Raw genomic sequence first — 26,829 nt, 5'->3', positions numbered from 1 at the left:
AGATGACGATTAATTTCTTCTCGAGTGTAATGAACCTGTGAAATTCTTTACCATAGAGGGCTATAGGGGCTTGGTTGTTAAGTATGTTTAAGGCTGAGATGGATAGATTTTTAATCAGTAAGGGGATCTAGGATTATGGGGATAAGGTGGAAAAGTGGAGTTGACGACTATCATGTCAGATCAGTCATGATCTAATTGAATGGAGGAGCAGGGCCGAATGTCATCACGTGTTGATGGCTCTCAATGTTCTTCATAGTTACTGTCATTTCATTTTTTGTTTCAGGGCATTTGAGACAGAAATTCGATTTTATTCTGGTAATGATCCACTGGATGTCTGGGACAGGTAAGACTACATCATCATGCAGGGATTAGATAGATGAATTGTTTCCATTGGCAGAAGACTCATTAACCAAAGGACACATTTAAAGTGATTGTCAAACAAACCAGAGGTGACCCAAGGAAACAATTCTTGTACAGCAAATTGGAATGCACTAATTGAAACAAATTTGGAATATTGGATAAATACTTAAAGGAGAAAACATTATAGAGATCTGGACGAAAAGGGGGAATATCATTATTTCTATCAAAGTCAGTACAGGTGCATTGGGCTAAGTATCCTCCTGATTGATATGATTCTGTAATTCATTATTATATTATGCTAAGATATTTTACATAGCATTGTAAAAACATGTGATTCACCAACTGGTGCAGTTAACTGAGTTGGCTGTTTGCGTGCTGACAGCCTAAAGCTGTCTGACAAATTTATTGGAGTTCTATGAGGATGTGTCTAGGGTGGTGGATAGAGGAGAGCTGGTGGATGTGGTCTGTCTTGATTTTCAGAAGGTGTTTGACAAGGTACCTCACAAGAGGTTATTGCAGAAGGTAAGGGGGCATGGAGTTGGGGGTAGGGTGTTAGCGTGGATAGAGGATTGGTTGTCAAATAGGAGGCAGAGAGTGGGGGTTAATGGGTGCTATTCGGATTGGCGGTTGGTGACTAGTGGAGTGCCCCAGGGGTCGGTGCTGGGGCCTCAGCTATTAACCATTTATATAGATGATCTGGAGGAGGGAACCGAGTATATGGTGTCGAAATTTGCTGATGACACCAAGATTGGTGGAACGGCAAATTGCACGGAGGGTGTGGAGAGTCTGCAGAAGGATCTAGATAGGCTGGGCGAATGGGCCAGGAACTGGCAAATGGAATTTAATGTTGGCAAGTGTGAGGTGGTCCACTTTGGTAGGAATAATGGTAGGAAGGACTATTACTTACGTGGCGAAAAACTGCAGCAGGCGATGGTGCAGAGGGACCTCGGGGTCCTTGTGCATGAGTCGCAAAAACTCAGCCTGCAGGTGCAGCAGGTGGTCAGGAAGGCGAATGGGATGCTGGCCTTCATAGCGAGCGGAATTGAATATAAAAGTAGGGAGGTCTTGCTGCAGCTGTATAGGGCACTGGTGAGGCCGCAGCTGGAGTACTGTGTGCAGTTTTGGTCGCCGTACTTACGCAAGGATATTTTGGCCTTGGAGGGAGTGCAGGGGAGGTTTACTAGGCTGATACCGGAGTTGAGGGGATTGAGCTATGAGGAGAGGCTGAATAAACTAGGCTTGTACTCGTTAGAGTTTAGAAGAATGAGGGGAGATCTCATTGAGACATATAAGATGATGAATGGGATGGATAGGATAGAGGTGGAGAGACTCTTCCTGCTCAGAAAGGATGGTAGGACTAGGGGGCACAGCCTCAAGGTAAAGGGGAGGCGGTTTAGAACGGAGTTGAGGAGGAACTTCTTCACTCAAAGGGTGGTGAATCTCTGGAATTCTCTGCCTGTTGAGGTGGTGGAGGCTGCCTCGCTAAATATTTTTAAGACGCGGGTTGATGGGTTTTTGATGAGCGAGGGGATTAAGGGTTATGGGGAGAGGGCGGGAATGTGGAACTGAGCCACGACAGATCAGCCATGATCTTATTGAATGGCGGGGCAGGCTCGAGGGGCTGGATGGCCTACTCCTGCTCCTATTTCTTATGTTCTTTATCTATTACACTGACAAAATACTACTTTTTTTTGTTTAAAGGTATATCAAGTGGACAGAACAGACGTTTCCACATGGTGGAACAGATAGTAATCACTGTGCTCTATTGGAGAGGGATTTGAAGCTTTTCCTAAAGGATGAGCGATATTATAATGACCTACGATACCTTGGTCATTGGTTAAAATTTGTAAGTGTACTTTTGTTCAATAAATGACAGCTACTCATTACAGTCTTGTGCATTTTACATCCCTGGCCCATTTTAAGCCAATAATTAAATTAATTGATTCAATTAGATTTTGAATTGGCTTTTTAGATAATTACTTTTTAAATTTCTCTCACTTCATTATGATAGCAGTAACTTGTATTGAGTTATGAATGAATGCCACCGCTCTTCCAGTGCTTGTTTAAGTGACTTTTCTTCACCCATGGAAGTATTAAATAAATAGCAATCAGCTATTTTCCCTTGAAGATTAATCAGAATTCGATTGCCAACTCGCTCAGTTTGAGGAGTGGGAATTCTGGCACTTACTTACTTCCACAAACCATTGTAGCATCTTGCCTTAAGCCACTGTGCAGCATCCATAATAACTCAATCCCTCCCGTAATTTTTAATAGAAGAACTGGGCAGATAGTAAAATATCATGGGTAACATTTTGAAATAAGAATAATCGTAACTAAATATTACTTGTAATCCTGATAACCCTCGCTTTACTGTTGTTTACTTGGTTTGGAACTGATTTGTTGCAGTGCAGGTGAATGTTGTAAGAAGGCCTGCATTATCTAACGAAAACAGTTAGTTCAGTTATTCATTCATAGCAAAGGGATTGGTCTTCAATTCCAAAACTGCTAATTTCCCTGGTCCTTACAAATATCAATCCCTTCCAGGTTGACTACTGTACTGACCCACTGGAAATCTTTGACTTCTTAAAGAGTAAACGAATTGGTGTATCACACGCTGCTCTGTACACTGCCTGGGCTGAACGGTATGAGCTTCTAGGGAGCAACAAAAAGGCAGAAGCCGTCTTGCAGGAAGGGATTCAGCTCAAGGCTGAACCACTTGAAAAACTGCAGCACCATTTGAGGTAACTGTGCTGTCTCAGCAGGACTTGGGACTTGTTATTTTTGATCATTATTTGGGCGGAGTTGCTGCTTAAAAGATTGAGTGGTATCTCATTGAACATTGAATATCGTATCTTGGATCTGTAGGTTTTTTTTTATTTTGCATGGTGGGGAGAAGTAGGCAACAATTGACTCTTTCTAACTCCTTCCCATGCTTAAGCATTAATTGTAGCTTATTTACTAACACTCTTGATTTTGAATCTGATGTTTGGATTCAAGTCCTACTTCTTAAACTTGAGCATAAAATCTAGGTTTTGACTGCTGTAAATGCCAAAGGAGCGCTGCACTGGGAGGTGTTTTTTTTTTTGGTGAGAAATTATATCCAAGCCTTGTCCCTCTTTATAAGGACCCCAAGGCAATATTTCGAACAAGAGTAGGGATGTTTACCCAATGGCAATCTTGAACCTTCAACTGAAATGACTAAAACAGATTATCTGTCAATTTATTTCATTGCTATTTATGGAACTTTGCTTATGCAAATTGGCTGTTGAATTTCATAACAGTCAAAAGTAGAGTTTGTATGTTTTGCTTGAGGCACACATTTTATAACCCACCTAATCCTCTGTCATAAAAACAGGAGATGCTCAATATGTCTGGAAGTATCTGTGGAGAGAGAAGGAGTTTCATCAGAGCTGGGAAAATATTTAGAGCTAGATTGGAGAAAAGAACTAAAGTAGTTCTGTGATAGGGTGGAAGACAGAAGAGATTAAATGATAGGAGGTTGATGTTGCAAGGCCAAAGGAAATGATGATGAGACAAGTAAACAAATAATAAGTATGTCTAAAGGAGGGATTAATGCAGAATCATGAACAGCTGCTAACTTAAGTGAAAAGAGAAAAAGGAAACAAAATGAGGGCTGAGGTTATAATCTGAAATTGTTGAACTTGGTCTTGCTTGGTCAAAAGGGCCACAAAATGTTGAGTTGAAAGATGTGGATCTTTTCTGGATAAGCTTGATGAAATCTTGGAATAGTGTAGGAGACTGATGGTCACATTGGAAGAAAGAGAATTTAAATGAGAGATAACCAGAAGTTTGAGATCACACTGAAAGGAAATGTGTGAAATGGTCACCCAATTATTTTGGTTTAGTTTCCCCAGTAGAAAGCACACCACACCGTGAACAGTGAATACAGTATTCTAAATTTAAGGTACAAGTCAATCACTTTTTTACTTGAAGTGTTTTGGGATCTTAGTCAAAAGTGACAAGGTTAAAGATCAGACTTGCATGGGAAGTGGTGGAAGTATTGGGGCTGGTTGAGAAGTTCAGCAGGGTGTCACCAAGAGCCCTTTAAAATTTTGAAAGGTGAGGGGTGGGGGGAACGTTTTTAGTCAAGTAGTGAGAAACTGTTCTTGGCTCTTCTCAACAAGGCTAGACCTGAGATGTTGTCTATTTCCTCAGCTCATGTAATTAATGTACTTTATGCCCAGAATTTCTTGTTGCACAATCCACACCCAATTTATCTCCTAACTTCCTGCAAAGAACCTTGCCTGTTATTCTGAGTATCTTATTACTGAATCTAAATGCTGAACATCACATTTCAGGGCTAATAAAACCTGAATTTAAAATAAAAAACCAATGTTTGAAATAAATGACTGATCATGGTCATTGAATGTGTTTGTTCAAAATAATGGAATTCTAGGAGCACAAAACCTAGTCAGATGCAAATTGCCACTGAATCTATTGCTTATATAACTAGGTTCATTTTTATATTTATATAAGTTTGTGATAAGTGTTTCGAGAATACGGATGCATTTAGATAACTTGGCATGGTTTTGCCTGTTCTTGGTTCAATGTAGTGTGTCAGGCAGCTGGATCTTAGTTCTTAAGTTCACTTTATTCAACTTTCAAGAACCTCCTTGCTCTCTAAACATTAGGTCGAACTTTTCAAGTACAGAATTTGCCTTAGTTTTTTTTCCTAAAGGTTGGTGTTTTTCCCTAAAGGACAGGATGAGCAAGAAAATGAAGTTAATTTTGGAAATGGCTTGGCGTTGGAATCTCTGTCAATTCAATAAATGTGTTTTTTGATGATACAATCCTTTAATTCAGGCTTCACTTAAATTGTGTTAGATAAAAACAAAGAACAACCCAGCATGGGAAACAGGCCCTTCGGCCCAACGAGCCCGCGCCGCCGCATCACCCTACACCTATTCTACCCTGCATGTCTACGAATGGGACCCTACTCTGTCAGATTCAGGGAAGAAATAGTGTCAATTTGGTAAAAACCGATTAGCCTAAGAGCACATCTTTGGGGTGTGGGAGGAAACCGGAGTGCCTGGGGGAAACCCACGCAACCACAGGGAGAATGCGCAAACTCCCACAGACACAGGCCCAAATCCATGTGTCTGCACAGCCAGCAGTGCTAATCACTGAGCTGTTGCGGCGCCCGTCTACCGGTCCAGGATCAAGCACACACACCGACATGAAGTACTAGGCCACTCCCGGACTTCCAAGAGCAGCCCACGCATGACCCGCCGTGTGCATGCCCCTTGCTTGACACAAGGTGGACCTCCACCTGTGGAATAAAGACAAAAAATATTAATCATACAGCCTGCCCTTCCGGTGTCTCCCGAGGTTTAACCCTATTTAATAGCCCCTACCATATCCCTCCATTCTCGTTTCACTCATGTGCCTATCTAACTGCATCTTAAACGAGTCCAACGTTCCTGCCTCCACCACCCTACTCGGTAGCGCATTCCAGACCCCCACAACTCTCTGCGTAAAGAACCTTCTTCTCACCTCCAAATTATACCTCTCCCCCCTCACCCTTAAATGATGACCTCTCGTGTTCGTACCCAGTCTAGGGAGCAGTCTCTCACTATTAACTCTATCTATTCCCTTCAGTATCTTATATACTTCTATCATGTCCCCTCTCAATCTCCGTCTTTCCAAGGAGAATAGCCCCAGTTTCTTCAATCTCTCCTCGTAACCCAGTCCCCCCATGCCAGGCAACATCCTGGTAAACCTCCTCTGCACCCTTTCCAGAGACTCCACGTCCTTCCGGTAGTAAGGTGACCAGAACTGGACGCAGTACTCCAAATGCGGTCTAACCAACGTTCTGTACAACTGAAGCATTAGACGGCAGCTTTTATACTCTATGCCCCTTCCTATAAAGGCTAACATCCCATAAGCCTTCCTAACAACGTTCTCCACTTGTGACGCAACCTTCATGGATTTGTGAACCTGCACTCCCAGGTCCCTCTGTATGTCTATACTCCTAATCGGCCTACCTTTTATCACATAGCTCCTCTCTGCATTATTCCGTCCAAAATGCATCAGCTCGCATTTGTCAGGATTAAATGCCATCTGCCACCTATCTGCCCACTGCACCAACCTATCTATATCCTGTTGTATCACCTGACAATCCAGTTCCGTACCCGCCAACCCTGCCATCTTGGTGTCATCAGCAAACTTGCTGATCACACCACCTACGCCCTCTTCCAAGTCATTTATGTAGACTACAAAGAGGAGAGGTCCCAGTACTGAGCCCTGCGGCACACCACTGGTCACTGGCCTCCAGCCCGACAAGGTCCCCTCCACAACTACCCTCTGTCTCCTATTTCCCAGCCAGTTCTCAATCCACCTAGCTACCCGGCCTCGTATCCCATGCGCCTTAACCTTTTCTACCAGCCTACCGTGAGGGACTTTGTCAAACGCCTTACTGAAATCCATATAGATGACATCAACGGCTCTCCCATCGTCAACTGTTTTTGTCACCTCCTCAAAGAATTCCACCAGATTCGTAAGGCAAGACCTCCCTCTAACAAAGCCATGTTGCGTATCCCTAATCAGATCGCAACGCTCCAAATGCTCATACATCCTACCCCTAAGTATTTTTTCCATTAACTTCCCTACCACTGACGTCAAACTCACCGGCCTATAATTCCCAGGGTTATCCCTACTACCTTTTTTGAACAACGGGACCACATTTGCTACCCTCCAGTCTTCTGGGACCTCACCTGTGTCCAAAGAAGAGACAAAGATGTGCGCCAGAGGCCCAGCAATTTCATCTTTCGCCTCCCTAAGCAGCCTGGGATAAATACCATCAGGCCCCGGAGCTTTATCCGTCCTTACGCTACCTAAAAGCCCTAGCACTTCCTCTCTCGTAATAACTATATCCTGCAACTGAACCTCCGCTCCCTCCAAGAGACCGCACGATTCCGAACCCCTCTCCTTCGTGAATACCAACGCAAAGTATTCATTCAGGAGCTCCCCCATTCCCTCCGACTCAATACACAACTCTCCACTCTTGTCCCTAAGAGGACCAATTTTCCCTCTAACTACTCTCTTGCCTCTAATATAGGAATAAAATGCCTTTGGATTTTCCTTAATCCTACCAGCCAAAGCCATCTCATGCCCTCTCTTCACCCTTCTAATTCCCCTTTTTAGCTCCCTCCTACTCTCTCTATATTCCTCCAGCGCACCCTCTGTACCCATTTGTTTTGACCTAACATACGCCTCCCTCTTCTTCCTGACCAAGTCTTCAATATCCCCCGTAATCCACGGCTCTCTAATCCTACCTTTCCCATCCTTTCGCTTAACCGGAACATACCTCCCCTGCAACCATTTCATTTTGTCCCTAAAAGCCTCCCACTTGCCAACCGTGGACTTGCCAGCTAACAGTCCCTCCCAATCAGTTTGCTGCAGCTCCCTCCTAATCCTGCCATAGCTCGCCTTTCCCCAGTTCAGCACACTCCCGTTCGGACGGCACTCGTCCCTTTCCATTTTTATCCTAAAGCAGACGGACTTGTGGTCACTGTTCGCCACATGTTCGCCTACCTCTACCTCACCCACCTGCCCCGGCTCGTTTCCCAACACTAAATCCAGTATAGCCCCTCCCCTAGTCGGGCTAGTTACATACTGTTCTAGCGATCCTTCCATAACACATTTCACAAACTCCTCTCCCTCCGTACCCCCAGCTCTAGGCCCCCTCCAATTCACTCCGGGAAAATTAAAATCACCCACTACAACCACTCTATTCTTCCTGCACCTGTCCAAAATGCCCCTGCAAATGCCTTCCTCCACTGACTTTGGGCTGTTGGGTGGCCTATAGTACACCCCTAGCAATGTGATCTCTCCCTTTTTATTCCTCAACTCCACCCACAGCGACTCAATCCCTATTTTTTGCATATCGTCCTCCCTCTGCACTACTGTGATGTTTTCCTTGACTAACAGTGCCACCCCTCCACCTCTCTTCAACCCTCCTCTGTCACACCTAAAACACCTGTACCCAGGAACATTCAGCTGCCAGTCCTGCCCATCCCGTAACCACGTCTCCGTTACAGCCACCACATCTAACTGCCTCACAAACATCAAGGCCCTAAGCTCATCCGTTTTCCCTGCCACACTCCTAGCATTGAAACAGACACAGTTCAACCTACAAGTGTCCCTCGGAACCACCTTCTCCCTTATAATTTTCCTTTCACCCGACTCTCTCCCAGCCACCTCCCCCCCCCCCCCCCCCCCCCATTAGTTTAAATCATTCCTGAACACCCCAGCTAACCTCCCTGCTAAGACACTAGTCCCCCTCCCGTTCAAATCCTCCCCACCCCTCCTGTACAATTGCCTTTCTCTCCTAAACACCTCCCAGTGATCCACATAAGTAAACCCCTCTACCCTACACCAGTCCCTCAACCATGTATTCAACTGCATGATCTCGTCATTCTTAGCCCTGCTCGTACTGGGCAGCAACCCAGACAGTGCCACCCTGGAGGTCCTGCTCTTTAGTTTGGCCCCCAACTCCCTAAATTGCCTACGGACCTCTCCCCTACTCCTCCTTCCTATATCCCCCTCCCCTACGTGTACTATGACCTCTGCCTGGGTCCCCTCCCCTTTCAAAATTCCCTCTACCCTTTCCATTATATCCTTTACCCCTGCTCCAGGGAGGCAGACCACCATCCTGGAGTCGCGCCCCTGCCCACAGAACCTCCTATCAATCCCTCGGACCCTCCCATCCCCTACCACTATCACCTTACCAGCCCCCTTCCGTCCCTCTAAGTCAGTCTCCCCTTCCTTCCTATTTTTCTGTGCCCCTGTTGACGAACCTTGGGGGGCCTCCGGGGAGGCCGGGGGACCCTGACTACTCTTCTTCTTCCTCTTTCCCCTCCTAACAGTCGTCCATCCTCCCTTCTCTTCAGCCCTTGAGACCTCCTCCTGCTCATGGTTCCCAGCCATTATCTCCTCGTTCTCCCTGACTAGAAACGCATCTTCCAGCCGCCCCTCGAGTTGCCTGACCCGGGCCCTCAATCGCTGCAGTTCTAAACATTTACTGCAGATGTGTACCTTGGGGACACGTGACACCACCAGGAACTCCCACATGTGGCACCGGACGCAACTTACATTCCTCCCTATATTCCCTACCATGTCCCAACCTCCTGTAAGTGCCCAAAGGTAGAAATCTGTTACTCACCTTCTCTAAGCCTGCCCTCACCTAAGCCCAGCGAGCCAAAGCCCTTCTCACTCAGTTCCCACTCACTCCTCTGCCCGCTCCCGATGCTGCCCGCTCTATGCTGCTACCCCTTTTTTATACCCCCCGCTCCCCCTTAACGACAATCCCCTGGCCTAACTTCCGGTACGGAAGTAAACTACGCTCTAACAAGCCCCGAGAACCGGAAGTAGAGGAAAAAAGCGGTTTTTAATTCAAATCAGCCACTCACCACAGCCACAGCCACCAGGTTCAATGCTCCGGAGAACAATGAGGTGGGTCCCCGGGTGAGTATCCGATTTATACCCCCCGCTCCCCCTTAACGACTATCACTTCTCTCTTCTGCTGTAGTGACCATAAGATCTGTATAAAAATTGTGCCAAATCCATGCTTATTCTATGTCTATGTCATTTGTCAATATCCTTCTACAAAGAGTTACAGTTGTACAGAATGTGGCAGGTAAATCTCACATTTGGGATTGTTTTATTTTGATGGTATGTGTGACGTCTATCCAACGTCTTGCCTGGATATCAGTTTTGCTGCTGATGAAGTCAAACATGGAAACAGTCTGTTGTGGTATAACAAGAATTGGCTGGGTGAATTCCTACTTTCATTTAGGACTAGGTTTTTTTTTATGTCTGTTGATTTTGTACTTTTAATCTAATTTGTTTAGAATTTTGTATGCGAAAGTTTTGACATGACTTGAAGTAGAGACTAGATGTTATTGCCACATTGAAGTAGCTTTTATGTAATTGAAAACTCCCAGGTACATTGGCTTAGTCATGAGCTAAGGCAGAAGATCTGTAGATGGTCAGAACTGAATTAATATAATTTGGCTGGGTGGAATGGGATTATTCATTGAGAATAGCGTTTGTGAGCTCAACTGGGGTGAAAGGTAGGAATTGAACCAGTGCACTAGCTACTTGGGTTGAAATTACTGTGGTGGTGGACTTGTTTCTGCTGTGACATACTTTAGCTTAAACACACTGCCAAGAGTAGATGTCCTAGCTGCTTAGTTTGGGTACTATATGTTATCTTGAGTTGGTGCTTTTAGGAGAAAATTAATTAATTACACATGTTCTAGGACATCCTTTAGACACGCAGTCTGGACTTATCTTGAAAGACAATACAATTTACAGAACAAATTCCTGCTGCTTCTTTCTATCCTTTGAATAGCCAAATAGTTGTTAATCTGGGAACAGCAGCAAATAGCCTTTAATTGACCATGGTAGCAATGTGGACTATTTCTCCATGTGATGACTGTGTTATGTTTAGCTAATCTCATTTCCTTGTTCCAGATTCTGGACTATCTATGGCGAATAGGGCAACACAAAGGAGTATCATCTAGTACATATTTAACAATCTCCATGACTGCATTGAAAGAAAGACATTTTGCTAGTGTGCTGACAAAGCTCAATGTGTTTTTCTTTTACCTCAGGCACTTTCAATCCCGAGTATTTAAGCAGGTTGTGGCTTCCATAGCAGAAGGAACAAATGAAGACTTTGTTCCTGAGCCAGTTCAACAGCAAAGAACTACTCTTGGAGATCTGAAACGCCGTGGACAAAAGAAAGCCATGGCACCAGTCAACAGGGTTGGCAGTTCAATGAGATGTAAGACTATTTCTGTCATTGCCCCATCTCCTCATCCTCTCTCTTCCATTCTCCACTATGGAGAAAGAAAGGGCAGGGAGCAAAGTTGAAGAATCAAGTGGCAACATAATTGTCACTCCTGATATCATTCTAACAAATCTTTACACTTCATCCAAGACCTTGACATCCTTCCCGAAGTGTGGTGTCCAGAGTTGGACACTATTCCAGCTGAGGTAGAACTCACAATTTATAAAGTTTTAACATAACTTTCCTCTTTCAGTCACCCTTTCACTCCTCCACTTCCCCACCCGCCAGACCTATGGTTTTTGTCTCAATCGAGTGCTATGCTGGACAAACTAATTCATGTTACCATTAAGTTTATTGATAAAATTAATGCAGAGATGATGAGTTGGTTGTGAAGGGAGATTGTTTTGGTGGATGGGTGAACTTTAACTTTGTTTTTTGTTAGCACAAAACCAAGGACTTGGCCAGAATGTCGTTCTTGCTCAAGCACAGCGTGGCTCCTTTGAAGTGTTCAATGAAAATCGATTACAGACCCAGCCTGGACACCAACCGAGATCAACGGAGAGGCAATGGACTGCACTTCCTTCAACATCTGCTAAAGAGAATGAAATTGCACCAGGACCCTGGAATACATCTGGAATACGGGTCAGTGCAGTGGGAATTTTGAACTGGTAAAGTGAAATTTTACCAACCCAGTCCAGAGCTAATATCAGGTAGCATAGCAGGGCACTGTGTCTATTACCTACCTTCCATGGATGTTTACCAACAATGAGGAAGATATTAGTGGCCTGCTGTGTCTGTATTTTACCAACAGCAGGTGCCTGTGCCATTTAGTGTCGGGCTGCTCTGTTTGTGATGAGGGAGTTCCTCCTGTCCACCTCACCACCATCACTCATCTCGTTATGTAGCTCCAATGACTATTGTCTTTGGAGACTGGACACAATCCCTGATGTGGCCACTGATCATGGTGATACTGCTAGGTCTAGAGGGCTGCTGGTTACTTGTTTGGCCATGTGATTGTAGGTTCAACCTGGCTGATAAACCTGGGGACAGGGCAGGGCCGTAGCATCAGCTGAGCTTGATAGCCAGGATGTTAGAATGCTACTAAAAGATTGAATTGAAGTCCCATTCCAGGACAATGGGCACCAAATATTAGTTAACGTCGGAACTGGGAACTGGAAAAAGCAATGCCTTTTTGTTGAAAGCTCCATTTGTCTGTTAGATTGATGTTACGTGGATGGAAAACACCCAGAGTACGTTATTGAAGAATATCGGGGAGTTCAGTAAGGCTGAGCCATCTTTCTCACTTAACCAACCTCAGCAAAACTAATTCATCCTTGATCTAATTGCTGATTTTTGCCTGTATAACTGGCTGCAAATATCAAAATGTTTCATTTGAATATCCTGAGGTTATAAGGTGTTAGTGAATGGCAAGAAATAAGCAATAAAAACTTGATATGCAGTCGGATTAATTGGTGAAACCGGAGGCAAATTGCGTGAATAAATATGGTTTTGTATATGTGACCAGTAGGTCCCCAAATGTCAACAAAGCAAACGGTGGTTGTCACGATATGGTCAGGACCAAAACCAATTAAAGATCAGCTTAGACTCTCTTCCACCTCCAAGTGCAGCTGTGACCTTTGCTTACTAATAAAGAAATTGTAGTTGATAACATTCATTGAAAACCACTGAGCATGTGAAAGTGACTGGTACTTGATGCATAGTTACTTCGAACTTTTCCAAACTGGCTTCCTTTGGGGAAATTTGGCAGAATTTTAATGTGAAGAGCTTCTCTTGAGAAAGAAGTACATTTTGTCCCTCACTGACTTTCATTGGAGTAGCAATTACAGTTTATATTCGAGACCAGAAAATCCCTTTCAATTTGTGAAGCTTTGCGTCAACCTTGCTTTAGTCTCTTCACTATCTTGCCTAATGACTCATTGTAATCATTTTTTGTAATACTTAAGATAAATTTAAAACAATTTTTTTCACCAATTTGTTTGATTGAAGTATATAAATTTTCAGAAGTCAGTGTTCTGGTAGTTTGTTACGTTTTGCTTTTTAATTGTTTTTCTTCTTCTATGATTCAACACAATGAGTCATTCCCAGGACTGTCCCTTCCATAGCGCCTCTTCCTTCTCCATCTGGTATTCAATATTTTGCATTTTTGTGTTAAAATTAATTTACTATTTAGGAACATTGGAGCAGGAGTAGACCATTCCATCCCACGAGCCTGCTCTGCCATTTAGCTAGATAATGACTGATCATTTACCTCAAAACCATCTTGCACTATCTTTTTTCCCTTAATGTCATTGGTATCTAAAAAATCTATTGCCCTCTTACTTTGAACATACTCTGTGACTCAGCCCCCAGAGTCGTCTGGGGTGGAGCAAGCAAAAGATTTACCACTGAAGAAATTCCTCTTAGTCTAGGTCTTAAATGACTTATCTATTACATTGTGACTGTGCCATAGTACTGGACACCCTCCTGCTGCAACCAGGAGAAACATCTTCCTTCATCTACCTTGTCGAACCTTGTAAGAATCATGTATACAATGAGATCACGCTTCATTCTTCTAAACTAGAGAATACAGGCCCAGTCCTCTCAATGTTTCTTCATAGGATAACCCTGCCATCCATTTGATTAGTCTGGTGAAGTTGCGCTCCCTCTATAGCCAGTATATATCCCTGGGTAAAGAGCCCAAACTGCTCACACTACTTAAGGTGTGGTCTCACCAAGGCTCTTTGCAACTGCAGCAAGACTTCTTACTTCTGTACTTGGGCTAACATGACATTTGCTTTTCTAATTGCTTGTTGCACCTGCATGTTAGCTTTCGATGACTTATGAACAAGAATGCGCACTCTTTGAACGTGAACATTTCCCAATCTCTCTCCATTTAAGAAATAGCCTGCATTTCTGTTTTTCCTATCAAAATGGAAAACCTCATTTTTCCACATCTGCCATGTTCATATCCACTCACTCTATCTAAATCTCTTCATACTGTCTCTCAAATGACATTCCAGCCAAGGTTTGTGTCATCAGCAAAATTAGAAACATTAGTTTTGGTCCCCATATCCAAATCATGAATATAGATTTTGAATAGCTGAGGCCCAAGCACTGATCCTTGCAGTACCCCACTAGTCACAGCCTGCCAACCAGAGAATGATCTGTTTTTTGCTACTCGTGTTTCCTATTTGTTAATTGTTATATTTTCCCCAATCCTATGATCTCTTTTTGCTTGCTATCCTCTTGTGTGGGATCTTATCAGAAGCCTTCTCAAAATCTAAATTCTTTCTAAGTTCTCCCTTAAACTATTCAGCTGGTGAGATCCTCCGAAAAAACTAACTGGTCTGTTAAATCTGATTTCCTTTTCATAAACCCATATTAACTTAAATCGGTGACTAGTTTCTAAATACCCACTTACCACATCCTCTGGAATAGATTCTAGCATTTTCCCTAATGCTGATGTCAGGCTAACAGGTTTGTAGTTCCCTGTTTTCTCTTTCCTTTTTTTAAACTATGGCCACATTTGCTACCTTCAGTCTACATGCATTGTTTCAGAATCTATAGAATTTTGAAAAATGATCATCAATGTAGCCATGTCTTTCCAGTCTGAGATGTAGATCATCAGGCCCATGGGATTTATCAATTTTCAGCCCCATTAGTTTTTCCTGCACTACATTTTATGCATACTAATTTCTTTCCAACCCTAAATTTTGCTATTTGGCTCCCTAATATTTCGGGGAGATTTCTTGTCTCTTCCTCTGTGAACACAGAAACATAGTAATTGTTTAGCTTTTCTGTCATTTCCGTATTCCTCATAAATTCTCCAATCTCCTGCCTTGTAATGGGCCACATTTGTCTTTAACCCTTTTCCTCTTTACGTACCTATACAATTTTTAAAGTCTGTTTCTATGTTCATGTTCTATTTCTTTTTTCAATTTCTTCGTTATCTTTTGCTGAATTTTAAGAAATCATGCTTTCTACTTTTCTGGTAGTTTCTATGCCTCTTCCTTTGATCTAATGCAATCTATAACTCCTTTTCTTAGCCATGGTGGGATCACTTTTCCTACTGGTTTTTGTACCTTGAAGGGATTTAATTTTGTTGTGATTCCAATTTTCTTTTTGCACTGGGTGGTATACTAAGGCATGCCTTCATCTATTGGAAGGACTTACAGGTTGATACGTAACCTGTTGAGCCTTGTTATGAGCACGCCTCCTTGGCCATCAAGTCTTAGGATGGGACTTGAACCTGGCGCTTCTGGCTAAGAGGCAGGGATGCTACCCTCTGTGCCACAAGGCCTCCTAACTTTGCTGCAAACCATGTATTGATTCTTTAAATGTCAGCCACTGCCTTTCTATCATCGTAGCCTTTAATGTAGTTCCTCAATGTACTACAGCCAACTTGTCCCTTCTATCTTACTTTGCTAAAGTTTAAGATCCTAGGTTTGGATCGAACTACATAATTTTCAAACTTGATGTAAAATTCTATCATTATTATGGCCATTCTTCCCTAAAGGTTAATTTACAACAAGGTTATTGATTAGCCCTTTCTTATTGCAAAAAATACCAAGTCTAAGATAACCTATTTATTTCATTCTATTATAGAAAACTATTGCGTGAACATTCCAGGAATTTGTTGTCCTTGGCATTAGTGCTAATTAAGTTTACCCAGTCTGTACGTAGCTTGGAGTCCCCCATGATTACTGAATTACCCTGTTACATGCACCTCTACTTTCCTGATTAATGCCATGTATTACTGATCTAAATTCCTCTCTCACTAATGTACTGATCCTATCCTTTATTAACAGTGGGACTCTACCTTTTTCTCTTACTCATCCTTCCTAAATGACAAGTACCCTTGAATTTCTGTTTCCCAGTCTTGGTCACCCTGCAGCCAAATCTCTAATAACAATTAAATCGTACCTGTTTACTTCTGTTTTTGTTGTCAATTTGTTGCGAATGCTGTGTGGATTTGTGTAGAGTGACTGTACCCTGACTTAACAGTCAACTTCCTTCGTTTGTGGGATTCTGCTCCCGCGAGGTCTCATAATGCATGAAATCGCGGAACAGCAAATATGCGTATGTGCAGAATAGTGCATGCGCAGTGCACAGTTTTGACGCGGGAAAGCTGAGAGTTTAACCTTTAGCTAATTCTCTAACATGAGTCGTTGGTGACATTACACTTGTTTGTAGTTGAACTTAAGTAATCTATTATAATGTCTCCTGCACTGATATGGATTATAGAATATATTATAGCACCCTACAGTGCAGAAAGAGGCCCTTCGGCCCATCGAGTTTGCACCGACCACAATACCACCCAGGCGCTTCCCCCGTATCCCTACATATTTTACCCACTAATCCCTTTAACCTAAGCATCTCAGGACACTAAGGGGCAATTTTAGCATGGCCAATCAACTTAACTGCCACATCTTTGGACTGTGGGAGGAAACCGGGAGCACCCGGAGGAAACCTTTGCAGACACGAGGAGAATGTGCAAACTTCACACAGACAGTGATCTGAGCTGGGATTCTGAGCTGGGATTCGAACCTGGGTCCCTGGAGCTGTGAAGCAGCAGTGCTAACCACTGTGCTACCATGCCACCCTTAAGACTATTTGGCCCATCGGGTCTGCACCGACCACAATCCCACCCAGCCCTCTCCCCACAACCCTAGGTAGATCCCCTGATACTAAGGGACAATTTGGCATGGTCAATCCACCTAACCAGTACATGTTAGGACTGTGGATGGGAACCAGAGCACCCGGAGAAAATCCGCATAGACACTGGGAGAGCGTGCAAACTCCACACAGTCACCTAAGGCTGGAATTGAACCCGGATCCCTAGCGCTGTGAGGCAGTAGTGCTAACTACTGTGCCACAGTGCCGCCCTATATGCAAAACCAAAGACGAATGAATTTTTCGGGTGTGATATACAAACAGGTTCCCGTGGGTAAGGAAATTTACAATAAGAGAGGATTGTGAACGATGGAAAATTGGGCAAAAATCTAACTTCGCTTCAGATGAGCACAACAAATATAACAGATTCAAGATAGCTTATTATCTTTGATAGAGATGCAATGGCACAGTAAAAATTAAACAACCAGGAAGCATTTATTTTGAAAATCTCTATAGATTTTCTAAACTGATCTGATCTAATTTCTATTTAAATGTATCAAGTTGGCTATTATTTTCACAGTCTCAAGTGTTAACTGCTTATTCATGCTGTGTCTGCTCTCTCTTCCTGACGAACTTCAATACCACTTTCCATTTTGTTGTCCTCTCTCTTACCTTCTCTCTTTTTATGACATTTTCCCTTACCCTCACTATTTAGCTTAAAGTGGTTTCTGTTGCCTCTGTTCAATGACTTGTCAGACCACTAGTCCCAACACGGGTGACTGTCCCAACAGTGCAACTCCACCCACCCACCCACGTCCAACTCTGAGCTGAAGTTGCTGCAACTATAGACACTTTCTGCAGATTTGGTTGTTCGAGATTGCAGTGCATTCCACAGATTCCCACGTGCTGCAGGCACTTGCATATGACCAGCCCTGCCGTTTCTGTCTGACTTAATTTATTTAATTAGTCAATTTGTTAATAATTTTCACAAGCAAAGTATTAAAGTTGCATTCATCTAGTTTGGAGCCAAGGAAGGAAACTTGCTAACTACTGCAGATGCAAAAAAAGTAGAAGAAGGAGCACTTCTTTCTCTCTACTGAATTCTCACCTGAACTAAATTCCCAACTATTCACTCAACCTCATTCTGGTATCTTGCTGTCTAACTAAGCTATTAAACTAACAATGTTTTGAAGGTAAGAACCAAATTCTTAAGTTAAATTTTAAACTTAAGAAAAGTTTATCAGAACTAATTACTGAACCAAATACCCAAGTACACAATCAATCTACATCCCACTCAGGCGTAGCCTCATGTCCGTGTTTCCCTCCTAGATGCCAAGCTGATTGGATTTACTTCACAAAACACTACAAAGAAAGAACTTGTATTCATGTTGTGCATTTTCTTGGACTGTCCCAAAGCACTTCACAGCCAATGAAGTGCTTTTGAACTGTTGTTACTATTGTAATGTAGAAAACTGCAGCCAATTTAGACACAGCAGCTGGGAGAGACAGCACAGGTCCGGGTTCTTTTTGTAGCTCAATCAGCTCCGAGTCGTAGATTCTCTAAGCGAGCGTTTCCTCCCCCCCCCAGCCATGAGTGGTATCTCCCAGCGGGTTTACAACAGCTGCCCTTGGGGAATGGGTGTCCTCTCACTGCTCATGGTGGCAGAGGCCATTGAGAACTCCCTGGAAGGTCGGGGACAAGGGGGGGGTGCCCTCGGACAGTGTCAGCCTGGCACCTTGGCACTGCCCACTGGGCACCAGGTGGGGGCAGAGCATACTGGGGACAAGGCTTATTGGGGGCACGATCATTATGGCGGGGGAGGGGGGAAATCTCCTGCCATTCTGCCCCGGGGTCAGTGGTGGCGGGGGGAAGGAGGCAATCGGGGCTGCCCTGGCCAGGAAGGTGGTGGGTGTCCAGTAGGCCAGCTTTTTTGGTAGGGGGACGGTGTGGGGAAGGAAGGGGTGGTGGCGTGACAGTGCGTCGATCTCTCTACTGGCAGATGGTTGCCTGCGCAGTGGCCCGCTCAGCACTAGCTGCCGGCCTCTTAGGCGGAAATAGCCTCAGCCGCAGTGAATCATGGTGAGCCACTTTGTGTTGCATGGAGTGTTGGAGATTTGTTCTGAAAGTACATTTTTTTAAAAAAATGGGAATTTTCCTCCTGCCTGTTGGGCACTTAGTTTTGTTTTGGGTAAATCCCAGTCAGCATCCTACAAGCAACAAGTTAGTGACTAAATTAATAGTCTTTTAATGATGTTTTATGAAGGATAAACATAGGATGCATTGAAATATTTATATCCTCCTCAGCTGACAGGATTTAATAGGCCCTATTTATCATTTTGATTGGAAGTGCTGGGCGGACTTGAATTTGGGAGTGTTTCAGATCCGATGTTTAGACCAGTTCTCTGGCATCCCATATGCATTGTGCCTGCAAAAATATCAGCGATTCTGAATCATGTTGCAGACACCTGTGGGCGGGGCTTAACACAACCTGAAATCCTGCAGCTCCGATCGTGCCTCCAACTGCACGTGCGCCGAAGGAAAGGATTGAATGCGTCTCCTGCCACATCGCACCCAGGCTGTATAACACCTCCCCTAGTCCCCACAGACATTGCCCCACCCTCACAACATTACTGACCCTCTTATCTCCCACCCTTTCTGCCACCCAGACCGAACGTTGCCCCCCCCCCCCCCCCCCCCAGTCTCAAGGAGAGGGCCGTTGCTCACTTGGCATTTAGCTCCTCACTAATTGTGGATTTTTGTGGGGCATGTCTGTTTTGCACCAATTCTGGATGGGCGAACGTGGTGGTACAGGGGGAAGTGTCGGTAAGATTGGGTGTGCTGCCCATTAAGTCAACCTAAATGCATGCAAATACATTTAAATTGCTGTCACGCCTGTTTTGGGCGAGTTCTGGATCGTGGCCATTTTCAGGCCTTGTTAAAGGGGGAACCAGCATGGAGGTGGGCTCAGATAATGCTACTCGCCTCACGCCTGACTTTACCAAGTTTTCACGCCCAAAAACAGATGCAATGCGATGATAAAATCGGACCCAATGTCTCATATGAGCGAAGAGTGTGAAAGTAGCACAGTACTGAAGGAAGCAGTCTAGATGTTTTTGTATTGAAGGCTTTGATTGGACTAGAATGCACAGCTTTCTGATTCTGGCAACTGAGCTACAGCTGAGTTACTTTATTTGTATTTTCTTTTGGTTTTATGCTAAGTTTTGCCTAAAAATGTCCTGAATGTGGAAAATGAGGTAATTAAATATAAACTTTTTTGTCATTATTTAGTTGAGCCTGATATGAACAGTTCGCATGAGGCTTTTGTTGGTACTCTATTACATCAGTTAATTTACTTTCTCATTTGAGCAATAATTAGTAGTATTGAAGATCTCCCTGCAGAACCCAAAGAATGCAATTTAATATGGGGAATTTTGTCACTAGCTTAATCGTTTTGACAATGGATGTTTTCTACCTTTTGGTTGTCATCTTGGAAGCATTAAATAAGAGGTTGATTGAGGTCTAAAATCATTATCTTCAGACATCTCACTCCACTACCTTGAAGCTAGGATGCATTATCACAAAATCAGGATTGTTACAGAGCAGAGTACCTTTTGTCCATCATGTATGCACTTAATATCCATAGATGATGTACAATCTGTTTGTTTAATTAACACTGAAGTGGTTGATATGTCTGGAGGTGATCACATTCATAATCCTATTCATCTCCCCACCAGGAGTTTGGTAAATATTTCTCTTTGTTACATTGCTGCGATCTGTTTTTCCTCATAAATTATTAAACCTAATGCTGTGCTGCCGCATAAACCGTCTTGGACAATGATGCTCAGTTTACTAAAACATCGCTCAGTTTATCAACTTGTTTTGTTTCTTCCAACAGGTGCCCAAGCGTTCCAATGTACTTGAGTTTTCTGCAGTCTTGTCAGCCAACAAACCTGACTTCAAACTTTATGAGGAAGAATCTTCTCATGATGCCACTACGTATGTATAAAACTAGTGAATGTTAATTGGATTGATATTCTTTTTTGAGATGTATGTAAACAATCTCCCAGATATGGCTAGGAAAAGAAACATCCCAATAGTAGGGGGAGAGAGAGCTGATGTACACTCTGGCTGTGTACAGAATTTCTGATTTTGGATCATTCTATCTTGAATTGGGAGGTTGCTGGTGGAGTTGAAGTTCAATTTCATGATCATTTATTTGTCCTTTGATCTCAAGTTAGTTAATGTTTTGTTATTTAAGGTTGGGAAAAGCACAACCAATATTTTCTTATTTTAAAAACTAATCCCAATTGACCTTGGATGTCAGTACCAAATTTTAACAACCTCTGTAATATTTTGCCCAATCTCGTTCATTGTTACTTCGTAAGCACAGGTGAGACAGAAGGTTGGGTTAAATCTTCAGTTCACAGAATGTTAAGTACCAAAGCCTTTAGCTCACAGGCCTAAAGAGAAAATGCTGGAAAATCTCAGCAGCTCTGGCAACATCTGTAAGGAGAGAAAAGAGCTAATGTTTCAAGTTCAGATGACTTTGTCAAAGGGTCCATTACTTTCTTTTCCAGCTGATTGCTGGATGGGGATCAGAGCTGGGATTGCTGGCCAGCCTATTCGTCCTTCTCTAACTAATACTGTGACAAGTCATGTCACATACAATAACTGCTCTGTGTGCAGTTGCCCAAATTGGCATACACGTGAGATTCAATCCAGAGACATTCTAATTTGCATTGGCCTAGTACAATACAAAGCAGTGAATTTATTCCTTCTGGTTGAGTGTGAGGTTGTAACTTCTGTGAACTTCTCAAGCTATTGCCTTTTGAAATTATGTATTTTAGCACTTGACTCATGTATCAAACCACAGCCGCCTCTATAAAACTACTCCAGAAATTAACAATTTAGTTATAAATAGTCACTTGGTGGTACAGAACTTGAATATTGTTGGAAAAAAAAGAGATGTTGCCAAATCTTTTTATTTTGCACTCATTAGGACAAATGCTAGAATACCAAATTTCAACAATCACAGCAATTTATACTGCAGGTGAAAAGGATGCTGATTGTAAGTCAACCGCCATAGTGAAAGCAACAGTGAACTATAGGCTCCACAAGTTCCTGGGTAATTCAAAACAGCACAAAATTTGAATCTGTTCGAATTGTTTGCAGATAACGGATCCCTGCGCATGAATGAATGTTGCTTCTTGCAAATATAAATAGACCATGTTACCAACTCAGCTGATAATTTTAAATTGGTTGCTAGTATAGCTATTAGTGTGCTCAGGATTGTTCTGCAAGTACTGCCCAATCGTAGAATTGCATCTAGCAGATGCTTTGTTTTGGGTTTTGCAAATGCAGGCCGATTTTTGTATGGTCTGTACTCTGCCTATTATGCACCGTCAAGAGAACATGCTTTTTGATTTGCTCAGCCAATCACTGGGTTGCACAGCCTACATACCTGGCATCACATTTGCACGGTCTACCATCAGTACAAATAAATGTTTTGTTAACTACGCAATTGAGCAACCTTGTTTGTGAATTTAAGTGCCAGTGAGCTGCCAGTTACTTAGGCCAGATACTCTGGTGATTGATCGAATCAAGCAGCGTATTCGGTCATTTGTGTATAATAGAGAGTTCAAGATTATACTCAAACAGCTTGCATTTGCAAGACTCAACGCCGTCTGCTGTTAGTTGTGATTCTGCATTTGGGCAGTGCTTGCTGACCAATGCTGAGTGCACTAAGAGCTACACTAAGTACCAATTCGCTCGTAATGCGGATAATTTGCTCTCACTGGAAGTGACATACATTCGTATGAAGGGATCAATTGGGGCCTTGTACCTTTCTTGAATTGCCCACGATTTTGGGAACCGGAAATTCATAGTTGCTTTTCCCATAGCCATGGCCAATCAGAGTCAGTTGGCCAACAGTCAGCATACATTTAACCTGCAGGATAAGTTATTCTGATTGTTTAAAATTTGGCATTCTTGCCTTTGTGCTGGTAGGTACAAGGCAAAAAGCTCTAGCAATTTGTTTATAATCTCTCATTTTAGTGAGACTGATAGGTTACGCAGTTTGGTATAGCCATCAGCCAGATTCCAGCTGGTTCAGATTTAATCAAATGTCATGGTATTCTTGTACTATTCCAGGATGTAGAAATATTATCTTATATCCTAAGGGTATGTATAAGCAAAAATGGGGTATGCTTGTGGTTTCTGTTTTAAAAAGAACCATCTTATGTACTGTTGTTTCAAAATTTATAGCATTTGCTCATGGAGTTGAAGTCGAAATTCAGTGATAATATTTGCATTGCTTCATTGCAGGACACCTCGTAAAATTGAGCCTTTATTTACCCCAGTTTTGAGTGCTCGGAAACCCAGCAAAGAATTGAACCCATTGCTCAGGGTGCAGGTAGAAAATTGTGAAGAAAACAAGGAAGTGTCTATGTATTCAAAAGACCAGATCTACGCTGGATTGCGTGAATTCTCCTTTGAAGAACTCCGAGCAGAAGAATTCAAAAAGAAATATAAAGCTCGCATTAAAGGTATAGATGTTTTGTACAATCTAAATTACCAATTTGCTGAATGCGTGGGAGAAAGAACTTGCATTTTGTAACTTTCATGACTTTGATGTTCCAAGCACTTGACAGCCTGTAAATATTTCTGAAGTGTAGGCACTGTTTTATATAGGAAACACTGCACAAATTGGCTGTCATGTCCCAAAAGAGAAATATCTAAAATCAAATAATATATTGGTGGGAACTGAGGAGCCAGGTGTTTAACATCTCTGACAGCTAGAACCTTGAGTGTGGCACTCCCTCAATACTATGAGCATGAAATGTAGACCAGTACTTCAACCAGCTCCGTGTTGAATCAGGCAGGCTTGTTGACATTTAGGCTGGTGCCAGGAGCTAATCAAAAATTGGTCGTTAATGATTTGTTAAGTGGGTTTTAACCTAAGCAAAAATTAACTTGCTGCAAAGTTTTGAATTAATAAATATTCTGAATCTAATCATCATATCAGCAATCACAATATGAGAATTCACCTTGTGGTTTGAGAGGGAGAAGTTGGAATCAGATATAACGGTGCTGCAATTGAGTAAAGGAAACTACAAGGCCACGAGACAGGGGCTGGCCAGATTTGATTGGAAAGACTGTGGAACAATTATGTCACGAGTTTTTGGGAATAATTCAGGCACAACATGAATTCATTCCAAGAAAGAAGCAGCATGTTAAGGGGAGGACGAAGTAACCATGACTGATGAGGGATATCAGGGATAGCATAAAGGCAAAAGAAAGAGCATACCATGAGGTGAAGAATAGTGGAGTCAGAGGATTCGGAAGTCTTTAAAAGCAAGCAGAGGACAACTAAAAGTAAGGGTGGAGAAGATAAAATATGAGGGTAATGTAAAAGATAGTACTGTAAAAGATGATTGTAAGAGTCTTTTTTGGATATATAAAAGGTAAAAGAGAGACAACAATGCACATTGGGCTGCTGGAAAATGAGACCGGAGAAGTGGTAATGGGAACAAAGAAATGACCAAGGAACTGAAAGCGTCCATTGTATCAGTCTTCAAGGTGGGAGACACGAATAACATGCCAGAACTTCGAGAGTCGGGGGCAGAGGTAAATGTAGAAACCATCACTAAGGAGAAGGTGCTAGGGTAGCTGAAAGGTCTGAAGCGGATAAATCACCCAGATGGATGACATCCTAAGGTTCTGAAGGAGATAGCTGAGGAGATTGTGGCGGCATTGGTGGTGATCTTTTAGGAATCACTCAGGGAAGGTCCCAGATGACTGGAAAAGGGCTAATGTTACATCCCTGTTTCAGAAAGGAGGGAGGCAAAAGATGGGAAATTAATGGCCAGTTAGCCTGACCTCAGGCGCTGGTAAGATCTTGGAGTCCATTATTAAGGAAAAATTGCAGAGTACTTGGAAATGCATGATAAAGTAGGGCTGAGGCAGCACAGTTTCGTCAAAGGGAGATCAGGCCTGACAAATCTGTTAGAATTCTTTGAGGAGTAATGGAGGAGAAGAGTTGGTGAATGTGATTTATTTGGGCTTTTAGAAAGCCTTTGACAAGGTGCCTTACAGGAGGCTGCTAATTAAGCTAAGAGTCAATGGTGTTAGAGGCAAGGTACTGACATGGACAAAAGATTAGCTGACAGACAGAAGACGGAGAGTGGGGATAAGGGGGTCCTTTCAGGATGGCAACCAGTGACTAATGGTGTTCCACAAGGTTGGGACCACGACTTTTCAATATATACATTAAGATCTGAAAGATAGAACTGAGGTTGAGGTCATGGTTGCAAAATTTGCAGATATGTAGAGGGACAGGTGTTGAGGAAGTCGGAAGGCTGCAGAATGACTTGGACAGGCTAGGAGAGTGGGCAAAGAAGTGGCAGATGGAATACAATGTGGGAAAGTGATAGGCTATGCACTTTTGTAGGAAGAATACAGGGATGGGGAATGGCTTCGGAAATCTGAGGCACAAAGGGACTTGGGAGTCCTAGCTTACGACTCTCAAGGCTAACGTGCAGGTTCAGTAGGCAGCTAGGAAGGCAAATTCAATGTTAGTGTTCATTTCTAGATGGCTAGAATACAAGAGCACTGCTGAAGCTATACAAGGCTCAGCTCAGACCCCAGTTAGAATATCGTGAGCAGTTTTTGGCCCCATATGTTAGGAAGGATGTGCTGGTCTTGGAGGTGGTCCAGAGGAGATTCACGAGAGTGACCCCAGGAATGAAGGTTTTGTCATGTGAGGAGCAGTTGCGGAATCTGTGATCATGCTCGATGGAATTTAGAAGGATGAGGGGGGATCCAATTGAAACTTACAGAATATTGAGAGGCCTCGATAGAGTGGACGTGGAGAGAATGTTTCCACTAGTGGGAGAGACTCGAACTTGAGGGCACAACCTCAGAGTGAAGGGACGCTCCTTTAAAATTGAGATGAGGAATTTCTTCAGCCAGAGGGTCGTGAATCTGTGGAATTCATTGCCACAGAAGGCTGCGGAGGCTAAGTCATTGAGTGTCTTTAAGACAAAGATAGATGGATTCTTGATGAATAAAAGGATCAAGGGTTACTGGGAGAAGGCAGGAGAAAAGGGATGAAAATCATATCAGCCGTGATTGAATGGCAGAGCAGATCCAATGCGTTGAAAGGCTTAATTCTGCTCCCATATCTTATGGCCTTATTTCCTTGGTAAAGGCGATGACCTGACTTCTGATTTTAATTAGCTCATGCTAGAGTAGAACCAGCACTTGACTGTAGAGCAGGGAATCTTCTTTTCAAGATGGTATTCAATTGACAATATTACAATGAATGGGAAACTGTGCTTTCTGTACTTTTGATACCTGGTAATATTTGCCCCAAGTCCAAAAATCCGAACTGACTGTGGTGCCCAATGAATTAATGGAACAATAGTGTGATAAGCTGAATGCTGCTGAAATGAGTGCTCATGTACTTGCTGCCTGTATGTATTTTGTAGACTTTCTTCAGGCATGTCTCAAACTTCTCTTTCTTGTGATGTTGCTTGGTCCTATATACATTTCTACCTTAGACTGCAGAAGTGCAATCTTGCATATATTGGGTTATTTAAACTATTTGACACCAGTGTTGATAAATGACTGTTTTCTTTGGCAAGCAATACTTTGGCCCACTATGTTATCGTGCTTATAGGTATTTTGATTACTCGAGTTGGGAAATGAAATATTTTTCTGTGTAGTAACTTAACTGGTATGACTGTTTTCACATTTTAAGTGGCAGTATGTGCTGCTTCAGATTTTTCTTTTCCCCCCTCTCTCTGTAATATTCTTGAAGCAATGTAAAAGTATAATTCATCACAATGGTGTACATCTAACCTAAAAGATGCTTCTCTGGGATTCTTTTTCTCTTTCCCACCCTATTGCCAACATGACTGCTAATTTACTATTTAACAGCGGCTGACTAAGACAACTTAGTGGTAATTTTGTGCTGAGGCTTTGCAGGTAATAGAAAGTGGACAGATTCTGCCCACCTCCTCATTCCATTCAAATTATA

General features: G+C 42.8%; 1 protein-coding gene across 1 annotated transcript in view; it reads left to right on the top strand.

The window, feature by feature from the left end:
* Positions 1–26,829, top strand: part of bub1bb (BUB1 mitotic checkpoint serine/threonine kinase Bb) — a 94,834-nt gene that overhangs the window by 6,348 nt on the left and 61,657 nt on the right. Inside the window, exons 3-9 of the mRNA XM_080203033.1 lie at positions 284–343; positions 2,062–2,206; positions 2,905–3,101; positions 10,998–11,170; positions 11,619–11,818; positions 20,686–20,786; positions 23,115–23,335. Coding sequence (XP_080059159.1) covers positions 284–343; positions 2,062–2,206; positions 2,905–3,101; positions 10,998–11,170; positions 11,619–11,818; positions 20,686–20,786; positions 23,115–23,335 — 1,097 coding nt within the window. The remainder of the gene's footprint in view (positions 1–283; positions 344–2,061; positions 2,207–2,904; positions 3,102–10,997; positions 11,171–11,618; positions 11,819–20,685; positions 20,787–23,114; positions 23,336–26,829) is intronic.

This window comes from Carcharhinus amblyrhynchos, chromosome 14 (genome assembly GCF_965287045.1).
Source record: "Carcharhinus amblyrhynchos chromosome 14, sCarAmb.v2.hapA, whole genome shotgun sequence".
Classification (NCBI taxonomy): Eukaryota; Metazoa; Chordata; class Chondrichthyes; order Carcharhiniformes; family Carcharhinidae; genus Carcharhinus; species Carcharhinus amblyrhynchos.
This window is presented reverse-complemented; position numbering and strand designations above follow the sequence as displayed.